Genomic DNA, 21,480 nt, shown 5'->3' with positions numbered 1-21,480 from the left:
TAGGTTAGTGATGGATATTAGGAGTAGTGGTTGTTAGGTTAGTGATGGATATTAGGAGTAGTAGTTCTGAATTACAGGTTATTGATGGATATTAGGAGTAGTAGTTGTTAGGTTAGTGATGGATATTAGGAGTAGTAGTTGTTAGGTTAGTGATGGATATTAGGAGTAGTAGTTGTTAGGTTAGTGATGGATATTAGGAGTAGTAGTTATGGTGTGTTTACAGAGATTTATCTGACAGATTTTTGAAGCCAAAGCCAGGAATGGATTTGGAAAGAGGAGAAATCTCTGACTTTCCTTTATGACCTCTTCCCCGTTTATGGTCTGTTACTGGCTTTGGCTTCAAAAGTCTGCTCGACAAATCTAAAGCTTTGGCTGTCTAGGCATGATGGGAATTGTAGTTTTGCAACAGCTGGAGGGCCGAAGGTTTCCCATCCCTTCTCTATATCAATGGAATATGCTATCAGGACATTTGAAGGAATTTCACCTCCATCATCACCACCTATGGGAGAATAAACTGACTGACAACATCAAAGATGGCTGCCGCGGCTTCCCTAGAGGTTGTACGTGCCGGCGACGTGCTGACGTTGGGGACGTTCATGGTGACGTCAGAAGGCCGGACCGCACCACGTTGATATGGGAGGGGTAAGTGCAGAGTGGTGATCACGTGTGTGGCAGTCAGGTGATTGGTGGGCGGTTGTCAGATGATCTGTACAGGCCGGTGTTAGATCGCTGTGCTCACCCCCCGGGTCAGTGTCACATCCTGCAGTCTTCTGTCACCTCCGGTCCGCCATGAACGGTCACTTGCTGCTGTACTCCGGGGTCACCGTGGCCTTTTGGGCCACCCTGCTCATCGTAGGTAAGAGGCCGCGACACCCCGTCCCTCTCCCCCGCATCCCTGCCTCCTGTGTAGTGATGGATGTTGTATCTGTGGGTGGTAGCTTGCTGCTGTGCGGCCCCGCAGTGTGTATAGACTATATAGCTGGGCCCCGCAGTGTGTATAGACTATATAAATCGGGCCCTGCAGTGTGTATAGACTATATAGCTGGGCCCCGCAGTGTGTATAGACTATATAGCTGGGCCCTGCAGTGTGTATAGACTATATACATGGGCCCTGCAGTGTGTATAGACTATATACATGGGCCCTGCAGTGTGTATAGACTATATACATGGGCCCTGCAGTGTGTATAGACTATATGCATGGGCCCTGCAGTGTGTATAGACTATATACATGGGCCCTGCAGTGTGTATAGACTATATACTTGGGCCCATGTCTGATATTTTCTGTGCTGGGCGGTTTTGTCGCCTCTTGTGATCTGCTTCCTCTTTTCTATGGCTCGATCCCTGTGAGTCCTTGTAGAACATGTCTCTGCGCTCCTCGCACACTGGGGGGACTGATCCCTGTCTCTGCACTCCTCAGCTCCTCACACACTGGGGGGGGGGGGGGACTGATCCCTGTCTCTGCGCTCCTCGCACACTGGGGGGACTGATCCCTGTCTCTGCACTCCTCAGCTCCTCACACACTGGGGGGGGGGGGGGGACTGATCCCTGTCTCTGCGCTCCTCGCACACTGGGGGGACTGATCCCTGTCTCTGCACTCCTCAGCTCCTCACACACTGGGGGGACTGATCCCTGTCTCTGCACTCCTCCTCAGCTCATCACACACTGGGGGGGGACTGATCCCTGTCTCTGCACTCCTCAGCTCATCACACACTGGGGGGGGACTGATCCCTGTCTCTGCACTCCTCAGCTCCTCACACACTGGGGGGACTGATCCCTGTCTCTGCACTCCTCCTCAGCTCATCACACACTGGGGGGGGACTGATCCCTGTCTCTGCACTCCTCAGCTCATCACACACTGGCGGGGGACTGATCCCTGTCTCTGCACTCCTCAGCTCATCACACACTGGGGGGGGACTGATCCCTGTCTCTGCACTCCTCAGCTCCTCACACACTGGGGGGACTGATCCCTGTCTCTGCACTCCTCAGCTCCTCACACACTGGGGGGACTGATCCCTGTCTCTGCACTCCTCAGCTCCTCACACACTGGGGGGACTGATCCCTGTCTCTGCACTCCTCAGCTCCTCACACACTGGGGGGACTGATCCCTGTCTCTGCACTCCTCAGCTCCTCACACACTGGGGGGACTGATCCCTGTCTCTGCACTCCTCAGCTCCTCACACACTGGGGGGACTGATCCCTGTCTCTGCACTCCTCAGCTCCTCACATAATGGGGGGGACTGATCCCTGTCTCTGCACTCCTCCTCAGCTCCTCACACACTGGGGGGGACTGATCCCTGTCTCTGCACTCCTCGGATCCTCACACACTGGGGGGGGGGGGGGGGGGATTGATCACTGTGCAGGTGAGCTGCTGCCATTTAGGGTCTGGGAAAGCTGAGTGACCTTCTTCTGTATGGAAGATGTTATAGTGAAAACAATCAGCAAGGAGCCCGGGGGGTTCAGTGTCCTGGGGAACCCTCATCTGTATTAGGGGTGGCATCCGGATAGTCCAGTGACTGTGCCGAGCTGACCGGATCCTGCTGTCCAGTGTCGCCCAAAACACATCCCCCTCCCCCTGCAGTGTTTGGGGTAAACGCAAGTGAAGGGCAGATCCGGGGACGGCTGGTTACATCTGACTCAGTCACTGGTCCTGCTCTGTGTACACTGTATATATATTTATATGGCTCCGCAGTCACTGGTCCTGCTCTGTGTACACTGTATATATATATTTATATGGCTCCGCAGTCACTGGTCCTGCTCTGTGTACACTGTATATATATTTATATGGCTCCGCAGTCACTGGTCCTGCTCTGTGTACACTGTATATATATATTTATATGGCTCCGCAGTCACTGGTCCTGCTCTGTGTACACTGTATATATATATTTATATGGCTCCGCAGTCACTGGTCCCGCTCTGTGTACACTGTGTGTGTGTAATATATAAAATATGTCTCTGCAGTCACTAGTCTCACTCAGTATTCACCGTAGTTACAGGAAGGCAGCACATCACGGAGCACAATGTTTCCATTCTTCCTGTGGGACTTGAAAATAGTCCTACTGTACGGATATAAACGTTTTGTCACTTTGTGGATGTTTGAATAAGTACGCTGTGTACACTTGCAGTGGGGTGCTGTGGATTCCCCACAATATTACTGGGTGAATCAGTGATTTTGGTGTCATACATCTTGCATCTCACCACATAATTGGTTCCGGGACCGTGCTTGTATTCCAAATCCACTCTTAAACCAAAGAAAAATTTCCCATAAAGAATCATTGAAATGCCCACAATTGGTTCCGCACCCCAAAAATGATTTTTTTAATTCTGAATAACATGTAAAACAAATGAAACAAAAATTTAGAAATAGCTGAATATGTCATATAAGTTACTGTACAGTAGAGCAATCAGCATGTGGAATATAATGTATAGTAAGTGGATAAACCAGAAATAACAGCAACAGTTTGTAGATAGAGGATGGAACTGCAGATCCCCATAATGCAGTAGCATAGTACAACAGGCTAGAGTAGAGAAGCAGGGCTGCTGTCAGAGGTCTGTGTGGTCACATGACAGCAATGGGGAAGGGGTGTGCTCAGCCTGGACCAATCAGGAAGTGAGAATCACAGAGCAGGAGGGCAGTGACAGAAATTTTTTTATACAGCAGTGTAAATGGCTGAGTGTGAGTGCAGGCAGATTATAGCAGGAATGGAGAGGATGGGAAATGCGAGGGCTGCAGGGAGTATGAAGGAATGAGCAGGGCAGATTTGGGCACATACATGCAGCACTCTGTCTGGGGAGAGAGGGGTTACAGCTATGGAGATATTACCTCAACAGTCCGGTCCCCTCGTGTAAGCCCCAGCCTGAAGTGGATCTGCCATTATTTGGAAGGTGAGGAAGACTTCCTCGGTCAGAGTACAGGGCTGTAGACCCTGCTATGCAGACCATGTCCCTCCCCCACTCCCCCTCCCACCCAGTACAGGGAGCTCTTATACCAAAGCAATGCTCTTATACCAAGTTAAAATTTTGAAAAAATGTGAGCTCTTCTTGCAAAACGCTCTCAAACTCAGTTACTCGTAAACCAAGGTACCACTGTGTGTATGTATGTATGTATGTATATATATATATATATATATATTGCAGTCACTGGCCCTTCACTGTATACAGTGGTGGGAATTTATTAATGCTTTCACTAGAAATCCTTGCACACCTAAGTTGCACATAAGTTGTTGCTCAAAATCATTGATAAATTCATCTGCGTGTGTAATATATATAACATTGGCGTTCTGGAATCTAAATCGCACCTTTTTGTCTCAGATGGATAGCATCCAATCACAGCTGTCATACATCTGTGTGTGTGATGTATATTTATTCTATAGTGAGATGCTCAGCTGTCACTGGCCCTGCTCTGTATACGGTAGGGCCCTATTCCACAGGACGATTATCGTTCGCATAACCGTTAACGATAAACGACCTGCGAAAGACCTGAAATCGTTCACCCATTTACATGGAACGATAATCGTTACTTACGATCGTTCTTGCGGTCGTCTTGTCGTCGCTATTTCGTTCTTCACTACTGCCAACGATCGAACGTCTTCTTATTCAATGCGAACGATTTGCGAACGAGCAACTATAAAAATAGGTCCAGGTCTTATTAAACGATCAACGATTTCTCGTTCGGTCGTTAATCGTTAACTGCTATTCAACCGAACGATTATCGTTTAGATTCGAATGGTTTAACGATAATCTGAACAATAATCGTCCTGTGGAATAGGGCCTGTACATGCTTCCCCCTCGGGGCGCACAAACCTGGCCCATACTGCCCCCTCATGTAGTATATATGGCTGCTGGCAGCTGTTCTGACCCCTTCATTGTTCTCATGTATAATTGTTCATGTTATTACAGTGAGGAGTCTGTACTGGGTCATGTGACTGCACTAATTCTCCTGTAAATGTGATGCGGGAGGCTTACCGCTCAGGACCCAAGGACAGAGGGGTGGAGGCTATAACGGAGGCCATGTTGGTAGTCACCCAGATTCTCCCCGTATCCAAAGTAACATTACCCAACCGTGTTTTCTCGAGGAGTGGATTGAGTAATGATATAGGAGAATTGTATGCGGTGGTAGCATTACGACACTTCCCCAGAGCTGCACGTATGTGTTCTGTTCACACTCTGTGAATGTTCTGTACTGTATAATACTCCAGAGCTGAAGTCGCTATTCTGCTGTCAGCACAGTTCTTGTTGTGATCTGTACGGCCTGGTCATGTATACATGATTTATTGGGGCGACAGTCTTTTTATAAGCTTGACTTCTATGACGGGCAGCAGAATTTGGATTGAAGCTCTGGAGTAGACTAGATAATGTTCTGTTTGTTCAGCAGATCTCTACTTGTATCTGCGGGGTTCTTCTTGCTAGCAATAGTTGCTGTTATAGCACTTCAGTAATATATAGGTTTCTGCAGCTGGTATATCCTGTCACTAAAAAAACTTCTCCTCTTCCCTCTGACAGCTCTTCCTGGCAGCCAGTCAGTGAGATACCCCTCACTGTGCAGGAAGCAGCTGACTCATAAGACAAGCCCTGGGGCCATCATGGTGGTGTGGGCAGAGTGGAGCCTCCTCCTTGTATAGGGTATTAAACATGTAGCTGCTCCTCCTCCATGTTGGTTTTCCTGGTCTTGATCACGTGTCATGTGACCTCGCTGACATTGTTTCTTCTCTGCCTGCAGGTACCTGTTACACCATATTTGACCTGGGATTCCGCTTTGATGTGGCCTGGTAAGTGATTGAGACGGGACGCTCCCTGCCTGTGTTGCTGCCCATCATCTTGGGGTTCCCTGTGAATGATGGGGGTCTTCAGCGCCCTGTGCCCTACACACCGTGTTCCCCACTGCCAGCGGTCCCACCTTATAATACTTGTGTTCTGAGACTAAAGGCCTGAAAGTATCCTGCAGAGAAGCGACATCATGTGACCTGATCACATGACTATAGGCCGGACCATTGACTCGCAGTTTATATTCTGTGATTATTTTTATATATATATATATATATATATATATATATATATATATATATATATATATATATATATATATATATATATATATTTTATGACAGTGTCTGTATAAGGAAACAAAATCTTCCTCTATGGTCTTATCTTATTACAAAGATCCGAATTCCATGACTAATGGGGAATTCTAGGAATGTTCCTCGTGTCTGTGAGGCAGCGGGAGATACGGATATGATATATATTTTAGAGAGAAACGCTGCTATAAATATATATGCTTGAGAGCAATAAAAAATAAATACAAAAATACAATAAAGTGTGTGTGTGTGTATATATATATATACACACACACACACACACGTGCCTTGGATTACGAGTATAATTTGTTTCGGGACCATGCTTGTAATCCAAATCATCTCTTAAACCAAAGCAAATTTTCCCATAAGAAATCATAGAAATGCAGACAATTGGTTCCACACCCCAAATATAATGATTTCTTATTCTGAATAACATGTTAAACGGGTGAAACAAACATTCAGAAACAGCAGAATCTGTGATATTATAAGTTACTGTACAGTAATGGAGAGGATGGGAGAAACAAGGACTGACAGAGACTGCAGGGAGCATGAAGGAATGAGCAGGGCAGATGTGGGCACATACATGCAGCGCTCTCTGTCCGGGGAGAGAGGGGTTACAGCTATGGAGAGATTACCTCCACCGTCCCCTGAAGTGGATCTGCTATGATTTGGAAGGTGAGGGAGACTTCCTGGGTCAGAGTACAGAGTTGTAGACCCCGCTATGCAGACCATACCCCTCCCCCACTCACCCTCTCACCCAGTACAGGGAGCTCTTACACCAAAGCAATGCTCTTAAACAAAGTCACAATTTTTAAAAACTGTGAGCTCTTAAACCAAAACACTCTTAAACCAAGGTACCACGGTATAATTTTTTTTTTAATTATATGATAGTTTTTTTTTTTGTATTCATAGTATAGGATTGGTGTGCATATAGTGGGTGGTTGTAGCTCAGCAGTGGGTTGCTTCTGTCTCGGTGACATTGTAGGAAGGTTGGCACAAGCGTCCTCCCCTGTGTTTGGAGTGTCAGCTCTTTAGTATTTACACATAACAGAGGTGCGGTCTGGTCTGGCCGGGCCCGGACGGAGTGTGTGTGGAGTAGGCTGTTATACATCCTCTCACCAGCTCCATACAATGTGAATGTGACCGCGGTGTGTACGTCACTGTCGGCCCAGAGGTGTGTGAGAGGAGTGCGCTACCTTGCGGGGGGTGTCCTGTACGATGATTTGTGGCCCATGGGGACTCCGGGGGTCTGACATCAGTATTACCCTAGGATGCAGGATCCAAGCTGAAGGCACCAGACTGGAGTGCCACTGCCTGGAGGTGTGTACAGGGCCTCCTGTGTATGTGTATAATTCCCTGTACATGGGGTCCCTGTATATTATATTATTGTTATATTTTACCTGTGGTCATGTGATACGGTTATGGGCCAGCCTGCCTGCAAAATTAATATTGACAGTGCGGGCAGGGGGTGGGTGGGGGAACATAATAAAGAACCTATACTTACTGGTCTCTGTGCCCCTGCAGTGCCCCATCACCAGGCTTTCAGACCCTGCATCACAACCTGACAGGAGATGTTCCACCCCAGTCACTGACTGAGCTGGCAATCCATCAGCCAGGTTGTGACAGCAGGGGGGAGAGATAGAGAATGCCGGTGGGGGGTCCAGAAGCGAGACACGGTGCTGTGGGGGCACAGGGACCAGTAAGTATAAGTTCTTTATTATGTCCCAACCTCTTGCCAACACTGAATATATTTTATTTCCCTGTACTACTTAAAGGTAATTCAATTGTGTTTGTTCTCTCGACGGTTGCAGTATAGGGGCCATTGTTCCCTGTGGCCACATGCTGTGATATCACGTGGGCTGCGTTGCCTCTGCTGCTTTGCTTGGCTGCTCCTAATAACAGGCATCTGACAGTCCTTTATAAGCAGTGTTGAAGCTCTGGCTCTCGCCCTGTGTATTGGTGTCTGGTGTCAGGATGTAAAACTATTAACTCCTTTTTTTTTTATATTCTCCTCATCTTTTTCTTTCTTAGGTTCCTCACTGAGACGTCCCCGTACATGTGGGCCAACCTGGGCATTGGTCTGGCCATCTCTCTGTCGGTGGTGGGGGCTGCCTGGTAAGTGCCTGCTGGGATAAAATTGAAAGGGATGGTCTGCTTTATGGTACATGTGGTGCAGGCTTGTGGTGGGGTATAGTCCCTGTGTAATCTATGGTGGAGGGACTGTGGGTCCCTGTGTTTTATATGTAGTATTGGTCGGGGATATAGAGAATCCCTGTGTCAGGCCACCAGTGGATTGGTGCCTCGTCCTATCTGATCATTCTCTGTCTCTCGTAGGGGAATCTACATCACCGGCTCCAGTATCCTGGGCGGAGGGGTGAAAGCCCCAAGGATCAAAACTAAGAATCTGGTCAGGTAAGAGAAAAAGTAATGGCAGCCATAATCCCGCTGTCTGTCTGTCTGCCTGCCCACCCACTGGTGGTTGTGCTCCAGGCCGATGCATCATCCTTCTTCTCTCTTCTAGCATCATCTTCTGTGAGGCAGTGGCCATCTATGGCATCATCATGGCGATAGTCATCAGCAACATGGTGGAGGTAAGAGACCCACCCTCAATTTTGTTTCCCCTAACTGAAAAGGATACCAGAGCACCAGTAAGAAGGTGCTGGAATGAACGAAACTTTAAATGTGTGATGTGGCGATAATAGATGTGAAATGACTGGGAATATAGAGGAGAATAACCGCGTTTTGTGTTTCAGCAATTCAAAGCGACGACCCCGAGTGCTATTGGGAACAGAAACTACCACGCAGGTGAGTGCAGCATATACATTGTATGTCTAGAGGATGACCCCTGCACCCTGGATATTCATGTATCAGGGTATGTCCACACTGAGGAATAGGCGAGTATTCAGCAAGAAATTGAAGAGGAAAGTTTTCTTCTTGAAATTTTTCGCCTATTCAAGTCTGGCGGAATTCAAGTGGAATTTTAAGCAGAATTCAAGACCCATTGACTTCTGTTGGATTCCTCTAGCGGAATCCACCCAAAGAATTTACATGTCAATTCTTCAGGCTGAAAGTGGATCCACGGCAGAATTTTCATCGCGGAAATTGTGTTGTGTGAACAACAGTAGAGAAATCCTATGCAAATCATTGACATTGCTAAATTGATATTTTACGGGGGGAATCCGCGGTAACTTTGCAGCGTATTCCTCAGTGTGAACATACCCTTAAGGAGCAAAGCTCTTATTACTAGTGATACAATTCCCCATAAACAGATGATAGAGAAGTTAGAGAAAATTGGACTTAATCCCTGGATAGTTTAGTGGATTTGTGGTTGGCTGAAGGATAGATCAGAGGGTTGTTGGTAATGGTGTTTATTCAGAGCAGAGACTGGTTACAGTGGTGACCACAAGTTCGGGTCCTATTTTCAATATTTGTAAGAGATATAGGAGAAGGGTTGATAGGTAAAGTTTGTCTGTTTCCTGATGACACAAAAGTGTGCAATAGGGTTGATATTCCTGGAAGTGTCAGTAATATGGAAAATGATTTAGCTTTACTAGATAAGTGGTCCAAACACTGCAAATTGCAGTTCAAAGTTTCCAAATGTAAAATAATGTACTTGGGGAGGAGGAATACTCTATCCAAATATCACATCGGCAGTACTGTGTTGGAAAAGACTTCGGAGGAGAAAGATTTAGGGGTAGTGATTTTTGCCAGCCTTAAAATGAGTCACCAGTGCAACCAGGTGGTAGGGAAAGCAAATTGTATGCTGGGCTGTATAGCTAGAGGTATAACCAAGAGGGAGATTGTGATCCCGCTGTATAGAGCTCTAGTGAGATCACATCTGGAATACTGCGTCCAGTTCTGGAGACCTCACCTAAAAAAGACACTGTGTGGGTTGTGGCTGCTGGAGAGGATGATGGCAGGGGGATGCTCAGTGTCCCTCCAGTGCCCTGTGTCCCTCAGTGTCCCCCTGCCATCATCCTCTCCAGCAGCCACAGCCCGCACAGCTCTGGGAGTCGGGAGTATGTTAAAGGACTAAATAAGGTTCAGGAGGGAATTGTTTTTAGTTAAAAACTGAACTCAAGAACAAGAGGACACAGTAAGAGGTAAGTTGGGGGAAAGATCAGAAATAACGTGAGAAAATTTTTCCTGAAAGAGTAGTAGATGCTTGGAACAAACTTCCAGTGGATGTGGTTGGTAAATCTACAATAACTGAATGTAAACTTGCCTGGGATAAACATACATCTATCCTAAGATAATAATAAGGGAAATACTAAAAGAGCAGACTAGATGGACCCAGTGGTCTTTTTCTGCCAACAATCTTCTATGTTTCTAGTCATGGTGTGTATGTGGGGTGATCTGCTGGAAGCTGTAGAGATAGTCTGCTCTCTAATAATATGTACGGCATATGTAGAATAAGTGTGTTTTCACAATGTGCCCATTCTCCGCCTGCATTCTGCTTCTTGGTCACATGGGGGCGTGTCGTGTGTCGTACACAATGGGTAGATTTTTCCTGGTATGAAAACTTCCTGAATCTTCCTCCTTATATTTTAAGGGTTCTCCATGTTTGGCGCTGGCCTCACAGTCGGCTTTTCCAACCTGTTCTGTGGGATTTGTGTCGGCATTGTAGGCAGCGGAGCCGCTCTCGCTGACGCACAGAACCCAAGCCTCTTTGTGAAGATTCTGATTGTGGAGATCTTCGGCAGCGCCATCGGTCTCTTCGGGGTTATTGTCGCCATCCTGCAGGTACGTGCATCATCCTTATTGTTGGGCTCGCCCTCCATCTTTAGGACGCTGCCTCTCCTCTGTGCTGCACTGAGCTCTGCTAAATCTGTCTCCTCATTGTATTAAATCTCCCCTTCTGTTTGGTTTACAGACGTCCAAGGTAAAGATGGGGGACTGAGGTGGCGCCGTCTCCCCTGCTGGTTGTTGGGCCTCCAGGCGGGAGGACAGAAGGACACAGACTATTTATTCCATGTGCTCATGGCCGCTGCTGCCGTCAGCCGCACCTTTTTGGTTGTATTTTTGTTGACTCTCTGCGTGCCGTACGATGTGTATATAATTTTACTGTTTTAGGATCCTGTGATTATATAGATTATTTGTGGAGAAGCAGTGCCTCCTCCTGACTACTGCACTATCCTTGGTCATGTGATCATTGCGTGTATAAGCCCTCTCTCCCCGATTTCCCCCTCCCTGCCTGAGACCAGCAGACGTGTCATTCTTACCTTCCAGCAGTGTTTTCAGCGCTATGTGGGAATTTCCCGTGTGTTTTCTCTGGCCACCGCCAAATGTTCTGTATATTCTGGACTATTTGTATATATACTTGCAGGGAGGAGAGTGGGGGGTGACGCTTCTCATTGTATGTACCCAACAACAGCAGGGGGTGCTCTCTAGTCTTTTATCTGCTAGTAGAGGATAGCAGTGGGCACCCAAAGGCCACTATTTATGGCAGCCCCCCCCTGCTGTCTTGGCTGTGGAACAGAGGTTGTACTCCTTCCCCACCCTGGTGTCTGGCTCAGGGGCATCTGTCCATAGTTTAGTTCAAGTTGTGATTTGTGGGGTGTAGATTTCTCCAGGATACAATGTGACTGCTCCTCAACAGATTCTGACTGGATGTAAATGATCTTTTCTATCTGGACCATAATAAAGGGGAACATGTCACATGTCAGGTCTGCTCGCCTCTTACATTATCCATGGCTTCAGCTATGCCCTAGTACTATCAAACCTTCAGTGACAGCCAGTATGGCCGCATGTACAGCTCTAGTGATAGTGACCTGTTTAAGTCTTTTGTGTGAGGATCAGTCATTCCTCTTATGCTGCTGCATTGGTATACCCACCATTGCAGGGTCAGTGGCCCTTTAATTCTGAAGGCCGTAACATGTAATTTTAATGAAGAAATTCCAAGAAATTCACAATTTCCAATCTGAGCTGATCCCTGGAGGCCTGACGCTAATATGCGGCTTCTGTTTGCCTAATTGTCGTAGGAAGCTTGGAGCTCTCTACAGCGCCGGATCCTCTGCTGGGAATTGTCTCTGAAAGAATTAAAATCTCTGTGCTGATAAATGATCTCGGATACTCTGTGGTTGTTCTCTCCCAGAAGGGTCATTGTGTAAGTGATGGAGAGACGTGTCGGGATTACAGGATTGACTGAGTGAGGGTGAGTCACAGAAAATCACAGAAGTTGATGGTCCTTGTTGTAGGGTTTTCAGCAGAGTATTAAATGAGAAGTCCGATGGAAAAAAAAAAAAAAAGCATAAAGGCTGCAGGGTGTGAGAACATAAATAATTAAAGGAGAAGTCACATCTCATGCCGCAGCTCACACCAGGAACCGGCCGTGGGACAGGTGTACGGGGCGGTGCAATCCGCATATGATAGGCGGGGATATGAGCAGAGAGGCAGGCTGCATCAGGCAGAGCAGTAGGACAACAGTGGGGACAGGATGACTGGAGCAGGATCAGGCAGAGTACCAGGGTTAGAATGACGAACAGGATTATGGAAATCAGAATTATACAGGACAAAAGCAAGGACAGGATCATGTAGAGTGGCAGGATGACAGCTGGGTCAGGTTCAGGTACAGTCAGGATTATGGGAACAGGATCGGGCAAAGCAGAGTCAGGATAACTTTAGCAGAGGACCAGACCTGAGTCAGGATTAGAGACCAGGTGGGCAAAGGAGGAAGAACAGGGTAATGGGAACAGGATCCATCACTGCAAAGACTGGATGATGGACATGGGCAGAGCAGCAGGGCCAATGGCTAGACTTTGCTCAAATAACAGTGTGTTACTGCACAGATTGCTTAGTGTTATAGTTCATCCAAAACTATATATGTGTATGTATGTATGTATATATATATATATATATATATATATATATATATATATATATATATATATATATATATATATATATATATTAGTTAGGAGCTGGCTTATATAAAAGGGTCTCTGAGATTTGGATCCTGATTTGCTGCTGTGCTAGACTTTCCCACTTTCCTAACCCATGTATAACACTCCCTGTGATGATGCACACAGCATTCTCCATTACTTGTGCTCTTGAATACATGATGAATTAATAATAACGCTGCCTGTAATAACATCACTGAGCACAGCAATGCAAGATGTGTGATAGGTAAAGGCTCAGTCACCCCAAAAAGAACAGCAGAAAGAACTTCCCAAACCAAAAGAAAAGAGGAAACTCTTTAAATCCAGACTGGTGACTTTGAACCACAGATCCTGAGATCCATCTACCTTAAAAAGGAGATGAGTTTCTTAACCAAACATACCTCCAACCAGAGGAGATGAGGTCTATAACCAGACAAGATCCTCATACCCCAACCAGAGGAGATGAGGTCTATACACCAGACAAGATCCTCATACCCCAACCAGAGGAGATGAGACCTGTAACCAAACAAGATGCTCATACCCTCAACTAGAGGAGATGAGCCCCTCGACCAGACAAGATGTTAAAACCCCTAACTAGAGAAAATCAGCTCTTTAAACAGAAAATATGCAAACACATCCAACAATTGGCAGATGAGCCCCTTGACCAGAAAAGATACTAACGGAGATGAGCCCCTCAAGCAGACAACACACCCACAACCAGAGGAAATGAGCCCCTTGGTCAAACAACATGCCAACACCACCCAACCAGAGGAGATGAGCCCCTCAACCAATCACATCCCAAACCAGAGGAGATAAGCCCCTAAACCAATCACATCCCAAACCAGAGGAGATGAGCCCCACAACAAGACTAGATGCTAAACCCCTCAACCAGACCCTATCACCCTCAACCAAAGGAGATAAGCCTCTCAACCAATCGCGCCCCCAACCAGAGGAGATAAACTCCCCAGTCAGATCCTAACACCCCAACCAGAAGAGATGAGTGCCACAACCGGACACTTAAGCGGGCCATACACCTTTAATAATGGACAGACGAACGATTGTCCGGCCATCAGTTATTTCCAACCAGCCCCTGCACTTAACACGCGTCAAGTGCTTTGTGTATGTTGTTTGGAAGTTGCTAAGTTGAGACGAGATGCTAAAATCTCCAACCAGAGGAGATCAGCCCCATAATCAGACAATGTAAGTGGAAAAAAGAGAAAGTACTTAGCTGAGTTATTATATGTGCGGCTCCCGCAAGTCTTTAGAGCAAACAAAGAAGAATCCGAAAAAATGACTATTGTGGTGAGCCTTAAGTGTTATAAGAAAAACAACTTTATTAGATATCCATAAAGTGTAAAGAAAATAGTGCAATTAGTCCAAAGTCTGTACAGTGAGAGTATGGACAGGTGCTGATGGGCTAGGGTGCTGTCGGGGAGGTAGCCCTATTGTACCCTACCTATCCTAGTGGAGGGACCGCTGGGTCAGGCGTCCCTTTGCCAGACGGTATCTGGCCCTACACTAGACAGTCATATGATAGATGTACAGGCTGTCAGGGGGTGTGAGATCAGTGACTTCCGTTTGATAACATTCACTCATCAATATGTGATGAGAATGAAGTCCCGAGATCCACGTGGTTGTCTCAGGTAAGTATACGACACTGGCGACTCGTCAGGTAATGTATACTGTTCTTGCTATCTGAGATATTGGAAATGCTTCATGAGTTTCCACTTCCGACACGTTTCCCCTAAGTGGTGTACAAAGGTTCATCAGGGAAATGATGTGGAGATGTTTATAGTCTGGTCATCGAAGAGACAACCGATGTTAGATAGAAAACGGGGGAGATTTTAGTGCAAAAGGTGAATAGTCGCCCCTCAGATAGGGTGTAGTGAGTGGTGATAAGTACCTTTATGTAGAAGCCATATTCATAATGAAAAGTAAAGGATAATGGTGTTGGCAGGTGCTGATGCAGGCCTGGAACAATGAGGCATACATCGTGAGTATGGGTGGCCATATAATATTCAAGGTGAAAAAATGGCAGTATTAGATGGTCACTTACTGATGGGAGATGCTGTATGTATTCAGACAGTCAGGTCCGGAAAAGCCTTGTGTTGATGGAACGGTAAATTTATATACGATTTTATGGAGTTAGTCGTTGGATGTATAGATAGTCCAGGTGTGTGCCTATTGTAAATGGAGTGTATCAGGATTAGCACAGATCCCCTTATGTATGGTTTTAGATAAGCAACTGTTTACTCACCATGTGATAGATACGCATGGCATGCAGGTGAGTTGCCGTAGGTCACGGATATTATGTATGCATGTCAGTGGTACATGACATGCAGGTAAAGCTGTGTCCTATAAGATGGGATGTGTCTCCTGTTGAGCCAGATGGTGGATGTAGCAGCTAAAAGAGGGGAATATAGCCATGAGAGGATGTACACGCGTATCTATCACATGGTGAGTAAACAGTTGCTTATCTAAAACCCTACATAAGGGGATCAGTACTAATCCTGATAAGTACACTCCATTTACAACATAAAGGTACTTATCACCACTCACTACACCCTATCTGAGGGGCGACTATTCACCTTTTGCACTAAAATCTCCCCCGTTTTCTATCTAACATAGGTTGTCTCTTCGATGACCAGACTATAAACATCTCCACATCATTTCCCTGATGAACCTTTGTACACCACTTAGGGGAAACGCGTCGGAAGTGGTGGAAGTGGAAACTCATGAAGCATTTCCAATATCTCAGATAGCAAGAACAGTATACATTACCTCACGAGTCGCAAGTGTCGTATACTTACCTGAGACAACCACGTGGAACTCGGGACTTCATTCTCATCACATATTGATGAGTGACTGTTATCAAACTGAAGTCACTGATCTCACACCCCCTGACAGCCTGTACATCTATCACATGACTGTCTAGTGTAGGGCCAGATACCGTCTGGCAAAGGGACGCCTGACCCAGCGGTCCCTCCACTAGGATAGGTAGGGTACAATAGGGCTACCTCCCCGACAGCACCCTAGCCCATCAGCACCTGTGCATACTCTCACTGTACAGACTTTGGACTAATTGCACTATTTCCTTTACACTTTATGGATATCTAATAAAGTTGTTTTTCTCAGAACACTTAAGGCTCACCACAAAAGTAATTTTTTTTGATTCTCCACAATCAGACAAGATGCTAACACCGCTCATCCAAAGGAGTTGAGCCCCTCAACCAGACAAGATGCTGACACCCCTAAAGTAGAGATAAGCCCCTCAACTAACCTCTTACACCCCGACCAAAAGGAGATGAACGCCACAAAAAATGTTCAAAATCTAAATCAACAGTAGATGTTAAATAAACCAAGTTTGCAATATACATTCACTATTTATTTTGTTGATATCATGCTGTAGAACAAAGCTGTACTTACCAGAAATCCAGGTCCAGTCTCCTGAAGGCAGATTTTCTGACTTGTGCCTTCTCTCTGTGAGCGCTCAGATGGCCTGGGATACACTGGACTTCCTGTTTTCTCACTGGTTCCTGTTTTTTGAGAAAAACAAAACAGAAAACAGGAAGTTCTGTGTTTTCCATGATCAATGGAAATGGGTGTGGTTTTGCAGTTAAGATCCATTCACTTCAATGTGCAAAACCACATCCAAACTGTAAGAGTAATGCTGCTTCTGGAGGACAGCAGACATGTTTTTCTACGCTTGAATAACCCCTTTAAGTGTAGTGGCATCTTTGATCTGTATAGTCTAGAAATCTTTATATACACTGCTCAAAAAATAAAGGTAACACTTAAACAACACAATATAACTCCAAGTAAATCACTTGTGGTATCATGAGACGGACTCTACAACCCACACAAGTGGCTCAGGTAGTGCAGCTAATCCAGGATGGCACATTAATGCGAGCTGTGGCAAGGTTTGCTGTGTCTGTCAGTGTAGTGTCCAGAGACTGGAGGCGCTACCAGGGGACAGGCCAGTACACCAGGAGACGTGGAGGAGGCAGTAGGAGGTCAACAACCCAGTAGCAGAACCACTACCTCTGCTTTTGTGCAAAGAGGAACAGGAGGAGCACTGCCAGAGCCCTGCAAAATGACCTCCAGCAGGCCACAAATGTGCATGTGTCTGCACAAATGGTTAGAAACAGACTCCACGAGGATGGTATGAGGGCCTGACGTCCACAGCCCAACACCGTGCAGGATGATTGGCATTTGCCAGAGAACACCAGGATTGCCAAATTCACCACTGATGCCCTGTGCTCTTCACAGATGAAAGAAGGTTCACACTGAGCACGTGACAGACATGACAGAGTCTGGAGACGCAGTGGAGAGCGATCTGCTGCCTGTAACATCCTTTAGCATGTTACAGATAAAGCAAGTCAGGCACTTCACATCAGCTGTATCAGAAGGGAGGGACGAGGGGGAGACAGAGAGAAAAGCTCACACACAGTTTTTGTTTCTTCAGCAGAAAGCAGCAGCTCAGAACTTGGGGAAGGAGACTAAATAGATAATAACAAGTTTGGAATGAATTCTTAGTCTAACCATGGGCAGCAACATATCAAAAGTTATGTTTTCGTGGAATACCTCTTTAGGGTATAAACCCACACACCGTATACGCAGCGTATTTACTGCTGCGATACGCAGCAAATACGCAGCAGATTAGATCTAAATAACTGAACACAGTATCAAATCTGCACCATCAAATCTGCTGTGTATTTGTTGCGTATCTGCTGCGTATACGGTGTGTGGGTTTGTACCCTCAGGGTGCTTTCACGCGTACAGGATCCGCAGCAGATTTGATGGTGCAGATTTGATCCTGTGCTCAGTTATTTAAATGAAGTCTGCCGCTGATTTATCAAGACTGGCATAGTCCTAAATTAAGCCCCTCCCCTTTCTCCCGTCCGGGTTTACTAAGAGGTGCACGCCCCTTAGTAAATCCGTCCGATGTGCACCTGGCGCAAAAAATCTGCACCTGCTTGGCAGCGGGTGTAGATTTGTGTCATGATTTATGCTGGCAAGCAGGTATAAATCATGATGATCTGGCGCAGGGGAGGCCACACCTTCCCAGCGCCTACCCACGTCCCCTCCCCTGCCGACTGCCCATCAGATAAGGCAAGAATCTGCGTCTTCTCCCTAGCGGACGCACAGGATGCATCCCCATAATATCATGTAACAGTGTTACATATAAGAGAATGGTGGAGGAGGCGACTAAGATGCGTCATATACAGTCACCTGGTCTGTGTATACCAGAGGAGCTGTCCACAGTGCTGAACCTGCTGCTGCTCATACACAGGTACACACATCAGCTTGCTGACAACTAGCATTTCCTGAAGCCCCTTATACTCCAGCTCCTACTCCATGCAGCTGTACAGAATAGTCTAGAAGATTTCTGAAGACGTTTTTTTTTTCCTCATCAAATCACTTTGCATCACTCAGTCTCCCATTGGAATCAATTATAAGATTCAAGAGAACCAATAAAACACTGATGCTGACTGATCCACAACTTAGAGCCCTGCCTGATGTATTGGGGTACAGCCTGTACTTTACTTGTCTTGTCTCCTATTCTATACTCCAGTCACAGCCAAAGCTGCATCTCGAATCCAGCTATTTATTGAAAGGTGATGAAGATTTTATATAGAATATATATAGAAACTGATGAAGCTTTATTTTCAGGGCACCAGTCAATTAAAGGGGAACTCTCAAATAAAATAAAATAAAAACTTTCAAATCAGCTAGTGTGAGAAACTTATACAGATTTGCAATGTTATTTCTATTTAAAAATCTTAAGTCTTCCAGTACTTATCATCTGCTATATGTCCTGCAGAATGTGGTGTATTCTTTCCAGTGTGACACAGTGCTCTCTGCTGCCACCTCTGTCCATGTCAGGAACTGTCCAGAGCAGGAGAGGTTTTCTATGGGGATCTGCTACTTCTTGGACAGTTCCTGACATGGACAGAGGGGGCAGCAGAGAGCAGTGTGTCATATTGGAAAGAATACTCCACTTCCTGCAGCAGCACATACAGCACCTGAAAAGTACTGGAAGAGTTGAGATTTTTAAATAGACGTAAATTACAGATTTGTATAACTTACTGACACCAGTTGATTGTTGCTTCACATCAGATTAATCCCCAGATGGGCCCCTGTATACAGTCAACATCCAGCATCACCCCGGGTTCTCGAGTTATTTTCTGATCTCTTCATCTTGTTTTTCTATACCCTGTATAGTGAAGCATCTCTGTCCACCTTGTCTGGTCATGTCTAGAATCCACGGACATAAGTAGAATGTTAAAAATATCATAAAGAAACCAGAAAGAACAAAATCAAAAGACATGGCCACTGGGATCTCATCCATAAATGAAGTATCCAAAGAGCTATTAAGGCGTGCGTCTTTTAGTAAATATGGGGTGGGGCATGGGGGCAGGGTTTTATTTAAGAGCGACATACGGGTACGCAATTCTTAATAGATTCCCCCAATCATACCCCAGAGCTGCACTTGCTTCTTACATTACTTATCCAGTACTGATCTGGAGATCTTTAGCTTTACTATACTCCAGAGCTGCAATCACTACCCTGTTGATTTTTTTTTTTTTTTTTGGGGTCAGTTGGCCATCTTGTTGTTAGATACTTCCTGTCACTGTAGGACAACTCCTAACATATAAGTAAGCAGTTAGTTTCTCCTACATAAGAAGAATATACAGATCCTAGTGAAGAAATACGGAGGAGGCAGAAGGTAACACATGACCCCAGGACCTCTCAGAATTGTCAGTTCTGTTCTAGTATTCTTGTTCTTCTTTTATTTATGCTGTCTATACTCTAAGATTTCTACACTTCTACGAGCTCTGTTACTCTAGGAGCTCTATCCTTCTTCTAGGAGCTTTCTTCTTTTAGGAGTTATGTCTTTCTAGGCAGTGGCGTAACTACCCGGCCCGCCACAAGGGGGGGGGGGCCCCATCAACCACTCTTGTGACCGCAAGCATTGTTTTGCTTGCGGTCACGAGAGGCCGACTCCGTCTTCCCCCGGCTGATGCGCGGCTGCCGGGGGTGACGCGTCCTATCCCCGGCAGCGCGCGCATCATAGAGATCCGCATCAGCCGGGGGCAGACGGAGTCTGAAGAAGGAGAGGATCAACGGGGGAGCGGGTTAGGTGAGTTGTGTGTGTGTGTTTTTTTTATTTGCCTGCACGGGGCCATCTATAGAAGGAGGGGGGGGTTTGAGGGGGGGCATCTATAGGAGGAAGGTGAGAGGGGGCCATCTATAAGGAGGGGGGGGAAGAGAGGTGGCCATCTATAAGGAGGGAGGGAAGAGAGGAGGCCATCTATAGGGAGGGATGAAAGGAGGCCATCTATAGGAGGGAGGGGGAGAGAGGGCCATCTATAGGGGGTGGGAGAGAGGGTGCCATCTATAAGGGGGGAGAAGAGGGGGCCATCTATAAGGGGAGAGAGGGGCTATCTATAAGGGGGGGCATCTATAAGGGGGGTAACATAGGGGGAGAGGGGGCCATCTATAAGGGGGGCAACATGGGGGGCATCTATAAGAGGGGATACACAGAGGGGGCATCTATAAGGAGGCTACACAGTGGCGGGCGTATACTATAAGAGGGGTCACATACAGTCAGCCTACCTACTAAATGAGGGCGTACAGGGGCCAATACAGATGTGCAGATTCTGTGGATTCGTGGCTCGGAGTAGTTCTCATAATGGCCCAGGACAGATGGAGAAGATGAAAAGGGAAGTATTCTGATAGGAGAAGACGTCCCCTGTGAGTCACCTGATATAACTGCACTGTAATGTATATGGAGTACAGAACCTGTGTACAGCTGCGTCAGCCTCTATATGACTGGATGAGGTGATAGTGATCTGTGTACAATGGATGTTATTCAGTAGCAGCGGTGGTGTTAGTCAGTATGTGGTGGTATTAGTCAGTATGTGGTAGTGTCAGTCAGTATGTGGTAGTGTTAGTCAGTAGCAGCGGTGGTGTTAGTATGTGGTGGTGGTATCAGTAGCAGCCTTGGTGTTAGTCAGTATGTGGCAGTGTTAGTCAGTATGTGGTGGTGTTATTCAGTATGTGGTAGTGTTAGTCAGTAGCAGCGGTGGTGTTAGCCAGTGTGTGGTGGAATTATTTGTTACTTGTTATCTGGTACTGTGTTTTAGTGGTCTCAGTATACAGGATTTGGTCAGTAACAATATGGTGGTGATGGTAGTGGTTGTGGTGTGGCGGTAATATTTCCTTCCTATATACTGGTAATATTGGTCTCAGTGTACAGGATTTGGTCAGTTAAAGTATGGCGGTAATATGTATGGTAATAATATTTTCTCTTCCTATATGCTGGTGTTATTGGTAATATCTGTCTTGGTGTGTGTGTGTATATATACTTGGTCGTGAAGGGGGGGGGGGGGGGGCTCGTTGGTCTCTCACACCAGGGCCCGGGAGACATTAGCTACGCCCCTGCTTCTAGGTACTCTGTTCTTCTTCTACGAGCTCTGTCCATCTGATGTTCTGTTCTTCTTCTAGAGTGTCTTTTCTTCTTGGTG

The 21,480-nt window shown here is 46.2% G+C and overlaps 1 protein-coding gene across 1 annotated transcript; it reads left to right on the top strand.

Moving 5' to 3' along the window:
* Positions 1-661: 661 nt before the first annotated feature.
* Positions 662-11,737, top strand: ATP6V0B (ATPase H+ transporting V0 subunit b). The gene is made up of 8 exons (XM_069979352.1): positions 662-856; positions 5,717-5,765; positions 8,103-8,186; positions 8,406-8,483; positions 8,593-8,662; positions 8,825-8,876; positions 10,624-10,814; positions 10,945-11,737. The coding sequence occupies exons 1-8, from the start codon at positions 790-792 to the stop codon at positions 10,969-10,971; spliced, it is 618 nt and encodes a 205-aa protein (XP_069835453.1). The 5' UTR covers positions 662-789; the 3' UTR covers positions 10,972-11,737.
* Positions 11,738-21,480: the final 9,743 nt, after the last annotated feature.

Source organism: Dendropsophus ebraccatus, chromosome 8, assembly GCF_027789765.1.
Source record: "Dendropsophus ebraccatus isolate aDenEbr1 chromosome 8, aDenEbr1.pat, whole genome shotgun sequence".
Classification (NCBI taxonomy): Eukaryota; Metazoa; Chordata; class Amphibia; order Anura; family Hylidae; genus Dendropsophus; species Dendropsophus ebraccatus.
Note: the sequence above shows the minus strand (reverse complement) of the source record. Positions and strands in the feature narration are given on the sequence as shown.